Genomic DNA, 17,984 nt, shown 5'->3' with positions numbered 1-17,984 from the left:
TCAAGGAAGGGCACTGCCTGCAGTTAAGTTAATTTTTGTGTGCATATGTTAATGCTGTTCAAACTTGTATTTATGGTTCATTAATTGAGAGCCTTTATTATTAGGCGGAGCGCTCTCAGTAAATGTAAGTTCTGACTGCACTACTGACAGTGGTTCCAGTATAAAAATGTGGACACACGGTTTCAAAGTTTAGCAATATGAGGCTATGCATAATTCACTTTGATTAGATGCAAATATTTGCAGAAGCTTGAAAGCAAGATTAATGATTCTTTGCTTTCAATATAAAATGTCCCTAAAAAATGAAAGTAGGAACATTTTTTTTTTGCTAAACTACTGTAAAATTTCATGTACCATTTCTTTGCAGCATCATTTAGTGAAATGTGTTGATGCATGCTAGTATTTCCCCAAAATATTCATATTAGAAAATCAGTGTAACCAGTTTCAATAAGATTTTGAGAAACATAAAAATAAACAAGCATTGGCAAAGCCAGTTGGTCTGAAATTGTAGTCCGCTTTTTAGCTATGGCAATGCGTGACTTGTTGTGGCATGGTTTTTGTAAAACCTTATTGATGTGAGAGCTGCCGGACCCTCACCATTATAACAAACATTGGCAAAAGCTAAAATAGTTTTTGGTCTCAAAGCACACACTGCCACGTTAGTTACTGGCCCTGAACAAAACTACTTGGTGTGTTGATATGCTTCTTATGAAAGAGCAGAATGCTGTCACTCATGTGAAGCCAGCCGATACAGAGAGAGAAAAATTTTAATAAACACTAAAGGTCATGGTTAACACCAGACCAAATTAGGTGCCCAATTATTAATGAAAGTCTCAAAAGTGCACCTTGGGTTTATGTCCTTGCAATAAGGGCAGCTATATGGCTTTCGTGAATTCACAAGAATTTACAGCAGTAGGGCAAGAAATAGTACTCCTAGAATGTATTTGTGAACTGCATTTTAGCATGAGCAAATATGCATGTGTAGATTTGCTCATGCGAAAACCTGAGCGTTTGCAAGTTTATTTTCCCTCCAACCACTTTTTTCCCAACTCTGGAAGAAGGTTTAAGTCTGCCATTGTCGGGAGTAAATTTCCATTATTTCTCAGTATTGGAAAAGATTAGAGAAGAGTTGTTGAAAACCCTTAAAACATGCAAGTTAGTAGGTTTACACAGACTCAAAAGGACATTCCAACCCTGGAACTATTGTTTACCACTACCTTCAGTCCCAGTATGTAGATCTGCGGAAACGTAGCAACATAAAAGGATTACTAGTATTCAAACACTAATATGGTATGAGCCCTGGCATAATCAGAGAGGCTATATAAGAGCTCTTTTATAATGATATTGCTGCCATAATTTGTCACCGCACAACATGGCACCAAAGGGACAAGTGGATTTTGTTACAGGACAAGTAGATTTATGAAGCAACCTGCCCTATGGACAAGTAGATATTTTAATAAATTCCACACCCCAGCAACCTTACCTTGATTTTAATTTGTGGCTTCAGAACAAGGCCATGTTTTTGACATTCAGTTTTTTTTAAATCTCCCTTTTAAGGCTTTTGATGGTTCATGGAAACTAAAAGGTTGCACGGACAGGTCATGTAGGAAATTCAAGTTAGCTAAAGGGTACACTCAACATAGAATGTGCCTATGCCCAGCCCTACTAGACATATCCAAAAATATTGAAAGCCAATGTTTAATGCCGAGGGCATAAGAACAACAACAGTGGGTGCATTATTGTGCTTCAAAGGTAGTTCTGTAAAAGTGGTGGGTAACCTTGGGCCAGATGTAGGACACCAAATAGCGGTCGGTAACGGCCGATTTCGTCTGTTACGACTGGTATTTGGTTTTTGATATGTAGGGGGCCTAAAATTTACCGATTCGGTAAATTTACCGATTCAGTAAAATACCGACTCTGTAAATTTACAGAATCGGTAAATCTAGATGTAGGTGGCACTGAAAACAGTGCCACAGGCCCTTAAGAATTTGTTATTTACCACAAAATAATATTTTGCGGTAAATAACGAATTCCAGTGTACATGCACATCTGTGCATGTACACCTGTGCCATGTGACACACATACATGCCCTTAGGGCATGTATGTGTGCCACATGGCGCACAAGCCAGAATCAGGGGTGCAACAGGGTGTCAAAGTGACACCCTGTCCCCCTTGACAATTCGGTAATTTTACCGAATCAGTATTTACCGATTCGGTAATTGACATTGATTCCTATGGGCCTCAAGGCCCATAGGAAGCAATGGCAATTACCGAATCGGTAAATACCGATTCGGTAATTACCGAATCATACCGTTTCGGTAAAAATTACCGAATAATTACCTACATCTCCTTTACCGAATTGGTAAAATTTGGTATTCTAGAATTGGTTAGTGAGATATACCTACATTGGGCCCCTTGTGAAGTTCGTGAGGCAGACGGTTAAGCTCTGGGAGAAAAAGACTTAACTTAGTGTTTTTTTTTTAATGCGTAGATTTTTAATGGTAATCCGTATTTAGTGATGTCTTTTGTGTAGCATATTTATTGTATATAGTTTTATGTAAACTTTAAACAATAAAGTATTCTCTACTCCTCAATGCTTCACACTTTACATCCTCTCTGCCTGACTCTTAGAGTACCCATTGATTCTGCCCCTCTTACATGCACCTCTCACTAGTCCCTCTCTCCCCCCTTCACTTACATTCTCTGCTGGTTCTGCCTCCCTGAGCAGCTCACATCCATGTGCTACCCTTCACATATCATCTCTCACTCCAATCTTGTACCTTTTTTTGCGCATTTGTCCTCTTTTATTCCACCTCTCCCCTTTAAATCCACCTCCCCTCTTTCACCTCCAGCCTCTCACCTTGTCTCACTGTTTCTGAATCTCCTACATTCATCTCCCTCTTCCATGCTCTACACTTCCTTCATCCTTCCCAGACTCTGATTTGTCTCAGTGATTCTGCTCCTCTTTCACCCCCCTCTCTCCTCCCTGTTGCACACTAGGGACCCCATTAGGAAGGCAGGCAGACAATCCGACGTAAAACGGGACCGCTCGCCATAAGGGCGGCGGTCCCGTGGGGGCCATTAGGATGCGCCCGCCACACTAGCGGGCGCATCACGTTTTTTGTAACATTGCAATGCTAAAAATGCACATTGCGCACTTCAATGCACAACGTGGCAGGCACTGCGCAGTGCCTGCCATGTTGTACAGTGAAGTGCAGGGGGGTACCATAGGTACCACCCATGTGCACCCCCCAAACCCTGGAGTCCCTGGGGGCCCGCAACGGGCCCCCACAAGATATTCCTGCATGTTGCCGCCACGGAAAAGCATGTTCCCGCCCACATCCTAATATGGCTGGCGGTGTCTAACAGACACCGCCACCATATGAAACCCTTTTTCCGTCCGCCGCGGTCCCCCCCGCCATAGTAATATGGCGGGGGGAAATGGGTGGCGGGCGGGGAAAGATGTTGGGCGGATCGCCACAGCCCGCATGGCTGTACTGCAGTTTGGCGATCAAAGTACCCAGCAAGTGGCCTGCTCAAACCCTAAAAATGATTTGAACTGGCTCCAAAGCAGCATTAATTCATCAAACAACGAGCTTAAACATGGTTCAAATTCAGAGATTAGCTGCTTTGAAGCTATTACAACTATGCTCCTGGAATGTGGGAGAGTGATAAAAGAAGACTGAAGATTGCAAGAAGATATTCTACTGGAAACAATAATATATCTTCTAATTACAAGAGACGTAACACAACAGCCAATCCCTTTAATTTTGACAGATTGTAACGTGGCTGACTCCGATAAAAAGCAAATGCCTATTGGAACTTAGTAGTAAAAATCAAGCGGTGGTCTTTGGAGTAGCATTTCCCCACTAGTTATAGCTAACATTTGACTTTATACATCACAAAAGAAAAAGCCGGAAATTGTGAGGAAACTATATTTGGTAATGATCGACCTCAAAGCAGAACATAATAATGCTGCCATACGTTTGTTGGGGGCCTTAATGCAAATCTGTTTTCTCTACCACATGAAGAGGAACAAAATGACAGCCCAATACTTTATGTGGAGTTTACCCAACCAGGTTGCACCGCCAACCAGGAGACAATAAAATCTGAGAAAATATTTTGACAACATACATCTTGACCTGTTTACGAGTTATAAATGGAACAAACCTTGAGGAGCAACCTCGCCGATTGGGTATACATCTCCATTAAGAGTAATTCCATAATTTACTTCATATTGGTAATTCTTTCCTTGGGTAAACACATCTCATTTTTCAAAATTGATTGCCGCTTGGATATTGACCATTTTCTCCAGGTGACTGGTATCAACTAGGACTATTCTCCAACCACAAGCATAGAACCTAATTACTCCCGCATACACAGCAAAATATAAGAGATTAAAATCGAATGGTCTGCATATAGAGTATACCTAGGTACAGTGCACACTCCTAGAGAAAGGAGACACCAACTGGTAATCCTATACATGATTGGGAGAAATTCCTCAGGAAACCTCTTCTGAGGAGGAGCCAAGCTGGCGACCAAGACGGCCGCCTAGGCTCCCGGATCCATCAACCTCCTTCTCCTCCCAGAAGATCCTGCACCTATGCCATGCCCCCGCATAGATGAGATGAAACAATGCCTGACCGTGTGATCCCGAGTGATCTAACCGCTTTGTGGACGGAGAAAGGTCGACGTAAAGATTGCGGCCTGTACCTGATTCGGAACCGAGACCTTGAGTAATGGAGAGGCCGGAGGTGAGTTGAGCAACATCAGCCATGAGAGATCGAGAAGAACCGGTCGGCCCGGAAGTAAACCGAGATTTGCCAATTTCAGTGGTGGACCTCTAATCCGAACAGTAGCAACAGCGGAGAAAGGCAATATCACTCAGACTGTCCCGAAGTGCTTTTCCTAACGATCCCGATAGTGGGTGGTACGGAGACTGACTGCAACTTCGCCCGACCGGAGCGAGTGCATCTCGGAGACAGCCTGAGGTATCCCGGACCTCAGCGAGTTCGGTCGTTGGCTGTTAAATAGCGTTGACCCGAAGATCTTGCCTCTGGACGCGGATTACTATAAACAGACACAGCGCACGACATGGCGCCCGTAAGCGACTCGAGTGACACCCAGACCCGTTCCACCAAAGGGACTGAAGAGGCCCAAATGAACACTCCGGAACTAAATATCCTGCCCGAAGGGTCTCCGGTAGAGACGAGAGCTGTCAATACTGTGAGAGACGAGACGGGACCGACGCTGGGAGATGTAATGGCGGCTGTTGTTGGATTTCACTTCTCCATGAGCCTGAGAATGCTAGCTCTGGAATCTAAATTGGAGGGTATTGCGCCTGGGATGGGGCTAAAAAGTGCGGACCCCGTTGAATCGAAAGGTGAAACGAAAGTCCTTGAATTCAATTTAGCTTTATTAACAGATGTCGGGAATTCCGTGGAACAAGAGGTGAGGGAGAAAGTTGACAGCGAGTTATCTGGCTTGAGGTGTACAAATGTGTCTTTCTTCTCTCCCGGACTCTGCGCCATTCATTCAACAGCAACGTCAGGAATTCTTGTCGGGGAAATGGGACTGCAGAGTAAAAGGGGTCCAATATGCTTTGCTGTTTCCAACTGGCCTCCGGGCGGAACTTAACAAACAAGTATTGTATGCTGACTCTCCTGAAGTTGCAGTAGATGGGCTGGGGAGTCTTTATGCTCCTGATCGGACAGGCCAAGGTTGAGCAATATACGATTATTGTATGACATTAGTGACTCGGTGGTGGTGCGGGACTTCATCCTTATATGATTAGTATGCGGGAGGTGAGGCAGGCGAATAATGATCCCCCTTAATTTGTATATTTTGACATTTGATAATTAGATCCGTTAGCATAGGGGAAGCTGAACTGTGGTGGGGCGAGGGGGGCCGGAGGCCTGTTCCAAGGTCCTCCTCCATTTTCTATTTTTTTAGATATCTTAGTTTAGTTTTGGGGCGACAGGCACACTGCTAGTTCACACTGCTAGTTGGGGACGAGCGAAAGCTACATGCAGGGGTGCAGGGTGGGGGATGGGGTTTGCGTTGGCGTAGTTAATTTTATTTTTATGGTGTGTATAATTTCTTATCGTTTATCCTGATTATGTTTTCATATCCAGGGGCAATACAGTTTTCTTATCCTGTTTAATTGGGTGGCGGGGTCTGAGAGCCGTAGCACATCAAATGCATTCTAAATTGTATGTAGTCAACTATTGTCGAGCGATCATGGCATCGGTGTCCCAGCAACCTCCTACATCATCTTACAGAACTCCTGAAATTGTTTGCTTACTATTGTAACCGAATGTGATGTCCCTGATACGTCTTTGTTTCATTTTGTAAAGTTGGTCCTTCTCTAGGAGAGAGGTCAACGTCAAGAAATAGTTTCTGTGCAGAACAGAATAACAATGTCTTAATGGCTTATAAAGAAAGAGAATTGAAAAAAATAATACTAAAAAGCTGTGCAAAGGGAGCTCCAGGACCCAATGGTCTACCTCAAGTTCTTTTTAAAACAAACCCTACCTTCTGGTCAACAAAATTGATGCAGATTGTATAATTGTGTCTTGGAAAATGAGCAAATGCCAGACTACTGGAGGAAGGGCAATCCTACACTCAATATTTAAGTCCAGCAAACTATCTATAGTAACACATCCATCATCATAACTTCTGTAGAGCACAAATACTCAAAATTCCTTTTCCAACATGTCATGATCAATTGTGCCAAATAAAATAACCATTGTGTTGTGTTACCTGAATTTAAAAAGCGCAAACAATTACCCGAAGGTGTCAAGGTGCTGGCACTGTGGAAGAGGAAACCAAGGAAACATGATGGCGATTACTTAGGGAGAGCCACGTTTTTAAGGCTTTTCTGAAATTTAGTAGGTTAGGAATTGATCTAATGTGAGCGGAAGCTTATTCCATTCCTTGGCTGTGGTGTTGATAAAACGTCTGCCTCCCCACTTTGTCTGTTTATAGCTCTGGACTACCAGTTGCCCGGAGCCACAGGACATGATGTTCCTGCCTGGAAGGTACCACTTGAAAGGTTTTTGCTCAACATCTGGGCCAATCCCATGGAGAGCCTTATGGGCCATTTAGAGGGCTTTGAATTGGATCCTTTGCCTGACAGGAAGCAAGTGAAGCTGTTTCATAGCAAGGGTATCAGAATTGTGTCTGGGTGTCCTAGTAAGGACTCTGGCTGCCACATTTTGTAATACCTGAAGTTTGTTGAGTTGTTGTTCCTGCACATTATGGTATAAAGCATTGCAGTAGTCTATTTTGGCTAGTATAAGAGCAGAGATAACTGTTCTCTGGGCACAGACTGGAATGAAGGGGAAGATATTTTTAAGCAAAGAAAGTGGATGTAGTGACTGCCTTGATCTGTGGTCCAAGAGTCCGGTTAGTGCCCAAAACCACACTCACATTTCTGACCTTCTTTATTGAAGTGGGAAGGAACCCATTCCTTGAGTCCACCTAGCTGGTGCCCTTAGATTTGGGCTATTCCCAAACAAGATGACTTCAGCTTTCCCTGAGTAAAGCTTTAGACAATTTTGGCTCATCCAGTGACTAATTGCTACCATGCAATTATTGAAATTTACACCGGTGTGAATATTTTCTGATAACATGGCAGCCACAATTTGAGTGTCATTGGCATAGGAGGTCAGGTCAAGACCAAAGGATCTCATCAGTGCTGCCAGAGGTTTAACATATATGTTAACAAAGGTGGGGCTAAGGGCAGACTCTTGCAGAAACCCACATTTCAGGCTAAAGGGATCAACCTGTTTCCTTTCTGAATGAAAGGATCTTAGAAGATTGAGAGTGGACCCTTTGATACCGACAGCCTTGAGACAGTCGATCAAGATCTTGAAGTCGACAATATCAAAGGCTGCCAATAAGTCAAGGAGCACCTAAGCTGCACTACCACAGCGACCCACTATAGTTCAGTTGTTGTCGGTAGTCTTTATCAGGGCTGTTTCGGTACTCTGACCACTTCTGAAGCGGAAATTGAGTGGTATTTAGCAACTAATAGTCGTGGAAGAATTGACCCAGTTGCTGATTCAATGCTTTTTCAATAATCTTGCCAGCTAGGGGGAGACAGGAGTTAGGTCTATCATTGTTTGGATCCTAGAGTGGAGAATTACTTTTTTTAGCTTAGGAAGGATGGAGGGCTCTTTCCAGACCGAAGGAAAGTGTCCAAAAGACAACACAGTGTTAAAGATCGTGGTCAAGTATTCTGACACCGTTTCTGCAGCCATGTTAAGGCTAGAGGGAGAACATGGGTCCAACTGGGAGCCTGAATTAATTATTTTAATACGTAAATTTAGTTGCTGTGGAGCAATAGGGGTGACATTAGATATTATTATTATTATTATTATTAAGCAACTTGTATCGCGCAAACTAAACCCGAAGGTGTCAAGGCGCCATAGATACATTAGGATTTTCCAGAATAGGCATATTTGGGGAGGGGGGGGGTTTGAGGGGGGGAATCGTCCAGACTAGATCCCTGCTTCTTTGTATTTGGACTATGAAGAAACAAGCCAAAATATTACAGAAGACCTGGACTTTATTATTCGGGTACTCCTGGGAGGTGATGCCATACTAACCACAACCTTAAAAAGCTCTTTTGGAGAATTATTGGCATCACTTATTTTTTAGGTAGACTATGTCGACTTTGCTTTAAGCACAAGGTTTTTATACATGTTAAGGCAGGCCTTATATTTATCTTTTTCAGTGGGATTGTTGTCCTTTCTCCAGAGTTTGTCTTGTTTTCTGCTTTCTTGTTTTGTTCCGCCTGAGGTTTTCAGAAAACCAAGGGGCAGTGTTTTTTTTTCTTCTTCTAGGCTTAAAGGTTTTTAAAGGGGTGGATACTGCTATGGCTGTTGTATTTATTGTGTGCATTTGCAAGAAGAACCTTTTGCATTTGTATGCCAGAAATATAAAATTATCACAACATGCCACCTAAGAACATGGCAGTAATTTAAAAAAGAAAAAAAATCCAGTTCTGATGAATATCATTAGTTACATGCCCAGGAGAGCATGTCATGAGAGGTGTTTGTCTAGAGAGTATGGCTTACAGAATTACGACCCAGATAAAATGTCAGCTGTACTGACAAAATAACATGCCATAGAAGTTACCATTTAGGTAGTGTGCCCTTCTGGCAACCTTTAGATGTATAGCTCCGATAACCTACAAAAGGTATCTTTATGAACCTTTGGCAGTAACATACACTTTTATTAAAAGAAAAATATAAAGTGTTTATCTTAACCTCTGAAGGATAGTTGCACAATATGTATATGGTTTTGAAAATGTAGACTTTTTTCTTTTAGGAGAAGTTTAAAAGTTATCTAGACAGTTTGAAGAAAGAGCTGGAGGTTACGCTAGAACTGCATTGCAAGGAAGAGACAAAAGTGACACAACAGGAGGTAAGAGAAAAGTAATTGATATACCAGTAGTGTGAAGCATGCTCTCCAAACATTGTCTTGCTATACAAGTTAACCAGCAAGACCAAAGAATTTGTGTCAGGGTCTGTCATACCTAGATTTGGGTTTTCTTGACTGTACTTTGAAACTATCACCTGCAGCGTCCACAAATATAAAGGCATAAAGTCATTTTAAGACCTCAGGGTTTTAGAGAGTGTTTGTTCGGATGTTGCGTAAAGGTGAGAAACTGTTATCCTGATTTGTGCTTAGATGTCTTCTCTGGAGAGGTGACCACAGTCCAAGGGGTGATGGTAACAAGGATATTAATAAAGTGCTTTACTATAGCCTTGCAGCCCGCCGTAGCAGGCTATACCGGCTATTAAAGGCTCGCTAAGGCGTTAAAGGCCTGAGCCGAAGGTGAGGGACTTTAAGAAGGTAGCAGGACTTTATTAGCCGCTATAGCCCTGCTATGAAGGGCTATAAGGCAATTAGAACATTCTGCCACTACAGGGCAGAATGTTCTAACAACTAAAACAAAGGCGTGTCGGAGCCTGAGGGGATTTAAATGACCTCTCAAACTCCGAGAGGCCTATAAAAGACATTGGAATGTTGCTCTGCGGGCCTTTACCGGCCCGTAGAAGCAGGGAGCACTGCATTGTCTGCAATGGAGCTCCCAACATTGCGATGTTCGAATACAGGTTAAGGCAGAGGTTTACATCCTTTGCTATAACAAGAGCTACTTCTGATGAGTGAAAATAGTCCCGAGCTGCTAATGGCTTTGGCCATTGTTACAGTAGTGACCACATCAAAGACAATCATTATAGTGGCCGCACCTTGTAGGATTATTAGTAGTGATCACCTGTCATACCAACATATCATATCTATAATATTGATTAATACAATAGCATGAAATTATGTAGGGATAAGTAAGTATAGATTTACAATCCCTAACTTCATGTCTACATATATGTAGCAAAATGGGTAGATGTGGAGTTAAGAATATAAATAACGTTAGACTCCGGAGCTATGAGTTTGAGACGCCTGTTTTAAGGAACCTTAACGGGGTGTCTTGTGTATTATCCAGGTGCCCCCAGGTATCTGGTGTATTTTCCTGTGTGCAATTTGACCGTGGTCACTGGGGCAGTCTGCATTCCTCTAGCTTCCACTGCAGCCTCCCTTCATTACTTTTCTTAATCTTCAGGACATCCAAAGTTTATCTTTGATGTCCAGCAAAGCTGGGATTTTAAAAGATGGTTCCATCCTCCTGTGGTTTAAATCCACCCATTGGTGCTAGGTAGGGCAGATGACCAATCGGAAAACCCAGATGCCGTAGTTACCGTTTTTCTTTTTCAGAAGGTAAACAATCACGGCATGTCCATGTCACACGTTATTTCCGGGAAATTTATTTCTAATTATCTTGTGCACTATTATTTGGAATTGCAGATTCATCCGCCATCCGCTCATATTACTTCTGTATACAATTTTTAAAAGTTACCTACAAGGACTGGATTTTTTCAGTAATCTGATTTAAATAATTGATCATTCTATATCAACCTTGCTGTATTACCACTATTAATATAGTTAAAGCTGTCAGCCTTTGTAAGTCATATAGGTGCTTACAACCACATGAATGGAAGAAGTGTAGAACTGTACTGAGCATAGGTTTCATATGTACCGAACTGTCATCATGTGTCTGTCAACTTATTCAGTATTAGATACAATCCTGCTTGGAGTGCCATGTATATAGCTTCCTTAACAAGGTAGCGGACATATATTTCAGCCTTTTTGAATTATCAAAGGGGAAACCTTCTACAGGACTAGGTGGTGAATAACAGCATAAGCGCAGTGTTAGTGTTTTTAGGTCTCGTGTTTGGCAGCGCATGCGCCGCATGCGCTGTTCAGCAAGACCTTAAGTAATCTGTATATGTTGGCAAGCAGCCAATAGTTTCTCCTGCTGCTTGCCATTGGCTTAGTGTTGTAATTGCATTTCTTACCGTTCTTTTCATTGGCAGTTCTGACTTCCGTGTAGTCCGGAAGCAGCCGCTACCAACTACAGTTTTAGACCGCACTGTTCAGACCTTTTGTTTGTCTTGCGCATCACTGCCTGACCTAAACATGGCAGCGGCGCATGCACAGACCGTTCCCTTTAGCGTTTGCCGTTTACTTTTGTTTGCGTAAATCAACTCAGCTATGAGGTTACGCCAGTTTGTTTACACGAGGCTTCCCTGCACACGCCTTTTTCTTTACACTAGGCTTCCCTGCACGCGCCTTGAACCCGGGTCGCACTTCGCAGCTGTTCATTCTTCAGAGGTCTACAGTACTGCCTGCCTTGGTGAGATCTATTGGTGTTGGTTTCTTGGCCGAAGGAGGACAGGACATGTGCACGCGTGCTGAGGACAGGAGTTGTGCACACGTACGCACATCTCCTGTCCGTACTTGCAGCATTTAAGCAGAACGCGCGCATGGCGTGCTTTCACTCTCACGGCGACAGCTTGTTCTCTTCCTGGTTGAACTGTAGACAGTCCTCCTGTCGTCCTGTCCTCCATTCTGCCTTTAGGTCTCTTGATATAGGTCAACGTCTGAATTCAAAATACGCCCAGTCTGGGTAAATGGGCTGTGCCCCAGAAGCCGATGTATCTCATATTTTTTAAAGCTGTTCTTTATCTGAAACAGCAACATGTTACTCTTATCAGCCGCAGCCTGTTCTTTATTGATGAATTCTGACGTACGCCGACCACATTGTACCCCATGTTGCTGTAACTATCATGTTGCATTCGTCTTTTGTTGTTCAGTTGTTTTAGATTACTCTGCCCCCAGGGGTAAAATTCCCGACTGGTCGATTCCTCAGAAATGCCATTAGGACTTAGGGCAGTGCCTTGCCCAAGAACGACTGGCTTTCCTGGTGCACCGACCCTACCGCTACCTCCGATTGCTTCTCTTGTAGATGCTCATGGCCCCGCCCTCTCCTTTACGTGCATGGTATTTCTCAGATTGTGTTCCATATGCAGCATAATTTATGTTTACCAGATTACTGCACTTGTCACAAGGACTCCTAATTCCAGGTACTGGGTTTTCCTTATTGAACTTGATGCATTCTGGGAGTTGTAGTCTTAGTTCAGTGGGAAGAATTGTCTGGATTGGCACCTGTAAACGATCTGTGAAAGGGAAGTTCAGCTGAGACAAATGTAAGCTGGTGAGGAGGATTCAACATTATTAGTACAGGTTGTGATGGAACGATAGCACTGAGCATTGCGTGGAAACCGGATTAAGGAATTTGGCCCACAACAAGACGGTGTACCGAGGTTGAATCCTGAAACGAAATGAGGGTCTAAGTGCAGATCGTGAAGGGAAGAGATGATGGAAATGGCGTTGTCTGCAGCCACTGAGAAATACACTTCCAAATCTAGCATGTTTTATGCCTGGTTTCATCTGAGAGGACCTATGCGCCCAAGTAGCAGCTGGGTTAAGTGCTCACCGAACTGGGTAGAAAGATTACCCTAGCATTGCCTTTTTGTTCTATACTTTGTTTATTTCTGCATCACTCCGCTTTGTTTTCTAGTTTAGTTGATTTTCCTATCAACCCGTAAAACTTTACGACTTTAACTTGGTTCCGGTTTTAATCATCCATTACCCCGACCCCTACTTTTTCCCGTTTCTCTCGGAGCTACACCCGCGCCCTTGAAGCATCCTTAATTGGTATATAGTCTACTCGGCCCTTTAAATACGTCAGCATGCGTGTGCCAATGGAAGAGTTCATTTTTACAACTCTGAAGTGGCTGCATGCACGTATCTGCCTTTGCTTGTAAAACGTAAGGATAAAACAATGTAATACCTACCGTTCATAGATGTTTCAAGTTGAAGCCTCTGTATCACTCTTAATGATCAATCCGCAAAATGTTATTGAATATTACATTCCATCCTTTTGGAATTGCTTATGTATTAGTATCCCGTCTCTTTCCACTCACATCGGCTATCCCCCCCCTCACTCTCCGCTCATGGACACCCTCATAAAGCACTCCTGTTCTAAAACGCCTATGGGTGGGGGAGTGGGAGAGGAGGAGAGGATAGCCCATATGTAACCCTTAAGGATACTTTAAATTGTATTATACACTTTTGCCAGTCACTAAAAGAAGAGAACTTGCTGCCACGCAGAGGTTTCTACTCCTTAGGCCAACATATATTTGTCAACATGGATAGCTTACATTTGTGGAGAATATTTATGGGCAGTTAATGCCAGGCATAAACATGCAGTCACAGTGGTAAAGTAACACAGCCAGCGTTGCCAGAACTGTAAAATGTATCTTTCCATAAAGGTATTATGCAAGCTTTTTTGTAGAGCGGAGTCATGTAAGATTGAATAGAACATGCCAGCATTCAAATCAATAATTAACGTAAGATTGAATAGAACATGCTAGCATTCAAATCACGAATCCTACCAAACGAGATATTAATTTATTATATTTATTTTTTTAGTTTCCACATTTTATTTTATTGTTGCAGTTTTACTAGGCACTGCACTTGAAATCAGGGTCTGAGGTTATGGTTAGATGAGAGGATATTGTAATGCCTTGTTAAAACAGTATCGTGACCGCATCATGGAGTAACGTGCGCATGCATCTAAACATTTCATTTGATGAGGCTGGTGACACATAATATTGAATACGCGTTAAAGGCGTACATTGTTTAGCTGTCTTGTCCAGTTTTCAGCACGCATCTTTGAGCGACATGCCGGCATTTTAGGCAAAAGTAACGCTAATTGGTGCATCAGAAATCGGGAGTCTCCCGCCCGAATCGGGTGCATTGACATGCACGCGTCAGGTATGACTCCTTTAGTGACACTTCACTTACTTGATCGGCATAGGTGGGGGACCCATATTTTCCGGCCAGCACTTGGGAGTCCAGAAAGTAGGGTTGTTTCCAAACAATACCACCTCCATTTTGCCGGAGTTCAGTTTCAGGCAGTTTTGGGCCATCCACACCCCTACTGCTGTCATGCAGTCCTGCAGCCTTGAAGCGGTTTCATGAGTTGCCCCTGGGAAAAATGTTGCCATATCGTCTGCGTAGGATGTTAAAGTGAACCCAATGTTCTGAATTAGGGGTGCTAATGACGATACATAGACATTGAATAAGGTTGGGCTAAGCGAGGAGCCCTGCGGCGCCCCACAGGGTAGAGAGAAGGATACCACTTCAAATTCATCCAATGTCACTGTTTGAATTCTGTCAGTGAGGAATGATTTAATGAGCTTCCACGCCTTGCCCCCAACTCCTTTCTCGTATAAACGGTCCATCGACAATGTGTGATGGACCGTGTCAAAGGCCGTGGAAAGATCCAACATGATCAGTACTGCGTTTCCACCTTGGTTCAGGATAGTTCTGATTCCTTCTGTGGACTTCAAGAGTGCCGTTTTGGTACTATGGCCCTCTCTGAACCTGTATTGTGTTGGATCTAGGGCATGGGAGTCCTGCAAGAATGTGTTAAGTTGGGTATTCAAATTGCTTTCGATAATTTTTGCTAGGAGATGTAGCCTGGAGATCGGTCTGAAAATGTTGGGATCACTAGTATCCAGGTTTTTTTTTATTTTTTTTTTTAGAAGAGGCAAGATGGACGCATGTTTCCAATCTTTAGGAAAGTAACCTTCCTGATACATATTATTGATGATAAAACTCAGTTGGTGTGAAACTGGTTCAGCCACCAGTTTTAGTGTTGAGATAGGACAGGGGTCATATGCGGAGCCTGATTTTTCTTTCTTCAATAGTTTTTGAATGACGGAAATGTTTGTGGGAGGAAAAACTATTCAGGATAGGTGCATCCAGATATAGTTTCACCTGATTAGATTCCGAGTTGGAGTTGGTGTTGGGGACCAGGTCTGAGAAGGTTAAAAAAAATGCTTTTAACTTTGTCAAAGAAAAATTTGGCAATAATATCACAGAGCTTTTGACTAGCCGAGAAAGGCGGTGCGCGGGGATGGGCTAGTGCGTTAACAATTCGAAAAAGCTCTTTAGAAGAATTTTTGGCCAATTTAATTTTGTTACTAAAATATTCTTGTTTTGTATTTTTCAGTAACTGTTTATACAATGCCAATCCTGCTTTGTATTCTTTTTTATCTTTTTCCTTTCAGCCCTTCCGCCAATTTCTTTCCAAATATTTGCAAGCCTGCTTTTGATCCCTCAACTCCCTCGAATACCACAGAGAGGAGGGCTGCTGTCTCATGTGACTGAGGCGTTGGATGGGAGCTAGCTTGTCCCCTGCCGCTTCTAACCACTTAGTGTATGAGCTGGTAGCCTCATCTAGATTAGTGGGAATTGGTGTGGAAGAAGAGGTAAGAAAGTAGTGTAAGTCCTCTGCCTTTATCTTATTCCAGGCCCTATTCTCGGAATAATTTGCAGTTAATTTCGGCGTTGTGCGGTCATGCACCCTGAGCTCAAATAATACTGCAGAATGGTCGAACCAGATTAACGGCAAGGCCTTAGTAAATGAGAGCTGCAAGTTGTTAGGAAAAATGCCTTCTAAAGTATGGCCAGCTTGATGGGTTGTAGCATTTACCTTTTGTTCAAGGTTTACACCTTTCATCAGGTCTATCGGATTGAGGGTGTGTTGGTCAGAGGGAAGTTCAAGGTGATAATTAAAATCGCCAAGTATGGTGTAGGAATTAGTGCTAATCCCCCTCTCCATTATTGTGCCTACTTGTTCTAAAAAACTACCTCTAGGGCCTGGTGCTCTGTATATGAGAGTGCCTTTAAAGGTGTAATGATTTGAAAGGCCAAGCCCAAACAAGTGATTCACATTCTTCAATGGCTAAAGGATGGAATGAGGCCATAATAGATTTATGGTAAATGATAACTAAACCCACCTCGCCTCTGTTGTCTGAGTATGAAACAGAAGTAATCAGGGGGTGTGGCCTTTACGATATCGGGACTAGATGCCTGATCAGTCTAAGACTCTAATAAATTCTGCGTGCAGTTTATTATCATCTATGAAGGAGGCGATTTCTGAAGAATGTTTGACCAGAGACCTGGTATTAAGAAGTACAAATTTACATGTGAAGAGAGAGACGTCTTTTCTATCTGGCTCTAGTTTAAGTCTAATATCTGTTATCTGTCTCATCACTGAATTTTTTTTTTTTATTTGTTAAGCACAGTATCCAAATTTACATCACTATCAGTTTTGAAAAAAGAGATGGAATGGTCAGCTAACACAATGGGATTTTCCACACCATGTATTAACATGATCGCAAGTCTGGCCCAATCGTGCCACCCAGTGATGTTCCTGGCTTTAATTGAAACATATATTTTAGTAGTGATTTGCCTTCTTAAAAAAGACAGTCTGTCAATAAAGTAAACCAGCATGTCAATTTCTTGTTCACCAAAGGCCTTGGGGTAAATATTATTTTATCCAGGGATCTTGTAGCCCATTTTTCCATGAACAGGACATCTGAAAATGATGGTATTTGGAGTGCCATCATGTCTATGGACACTTGTGCCAGCATGGTCTTACACCATGGTCCTTTGACGTCAGACTAAGATGCGTTAACAGAGGAAACCGTTAACAACTTTTGAAAACCCTTATGAACATGAATCTGTGTTGGCCTCAACAATATTTATTCTCATTGTCTGTCTGTCAGTCAGTCAAGAAACGCAACAATTAAAATGCATAAAAGTACATTGAATAAATAAAACAAATTGGTACTCAGACTCCATTTTTAAAAGTAAACAGAGCATATTTCATTAAAAATATGGTTAACAAAATTGACTGGGCTTCCAAGAATGTAAGATGAATAAACAGTGTCCTAAGCAAGCAGCCTATTACAGTCCAAAGTATAATTCATCTGTATCATATCTCATACGGATTCAGATCTATAAAATAGTATAACCGTCTAAGCCCAGTGTTTTTTCTAGTCAGGTAAAATTGTAAGCCATCCCATTAAAGTAAGACTGTTTGCAAGACTGACAGGGCTAAAAACGACTTATCCTAGTGAGAATCATCATGACTATACCATCTCTGCCGTTTAATAACTGCCCAGAGAAAATGAGCTATGGTGTAACATACGTAAACATCGTCTAGTTGCTGAATAAAGGATAGAGCTGGTATGCACTGTCTGAAACCATATTTACATAGAAACAGCACAATATATTTTTTTCTCTCTAAGGTATATAAAGAGCAAAAGGATAAAAATTGCATAACAGTTTGTGTAGATTTTCCATCACAGGGACAGGGCGACAGCTGATTCAATTAATGTCTTTTCAGGGAAATCAATCATAAGTGGAATAAGGTTTAAATCAAAATGTGCATGGTCAATTTTTTAAACATCTGTTACCACTGATTGGTTCAGTTTGACACTACCTTTTCCATATTGAGTACAACAATAGTATAGGGGCCAGTTTAATCACTTTACTGATGAATGGTAAACTAACTTCACTGTGGCAGATGAAATTCGAGCAAGCGTGGGTGGGCAGATAATAGTCTTTAACAAAAAGTGTCCTCCATGTGCTGCAGCTCTCCAACTTCCACCATGCCCCAAATAGCAGCCCATACTTGGCAATAGCCTTTGCTTTAGCTG

The 17,984-nt window shown here is 42.4% G+C and overlaps 1 protein-coding gene across 1 annotated transcript in view; it reads left to right on the top strand.

Annotated features, from left to right (window-relative positions):
• The window catches only part of LOC147662847 (E3 ubiquitin-protein ligase TRIM39-like), a 234,026-nt gene that overhangs the window by 130,181 nt on the left and 85,861 nt on the right, over nucleotides 1–17,984 (top strand). Inside the window, exon 2 of the mRNA XM_086950857.1 lies at nucleotides 9,334–9,429. Within this exon, the coding sequence (XP_086806983.1) occupies nucleotides 9,334–9,429 (96 nt within the window). The remainder of the gene's footprint in view (nucleotides 1–9,333; nucleotides 9,430–17,984) is intronic.

The sequence above is a fragment of the Lissotriton vulgaris genome, unplaced genomic scaffold (genome assembly GCF_964263255.1).
Source record: "Lissotriton vulgaris unplaced genomic scaffold, aLisVul1.2 SCAFFOLD_482, whole genome shotgun sequence".
NCBI classification, from domain to species: Eukaryota; Metazoa; Chordata; class Amphibia; order Caudata; family Salamandridae; genus Lissotriton; species Lissotriton vulgaris.
The sequence above is the reverse complement of the archived record's forward strand: the minus strand, read 5'-3'. Positions and strand labels throughout refer to the sequence as shown.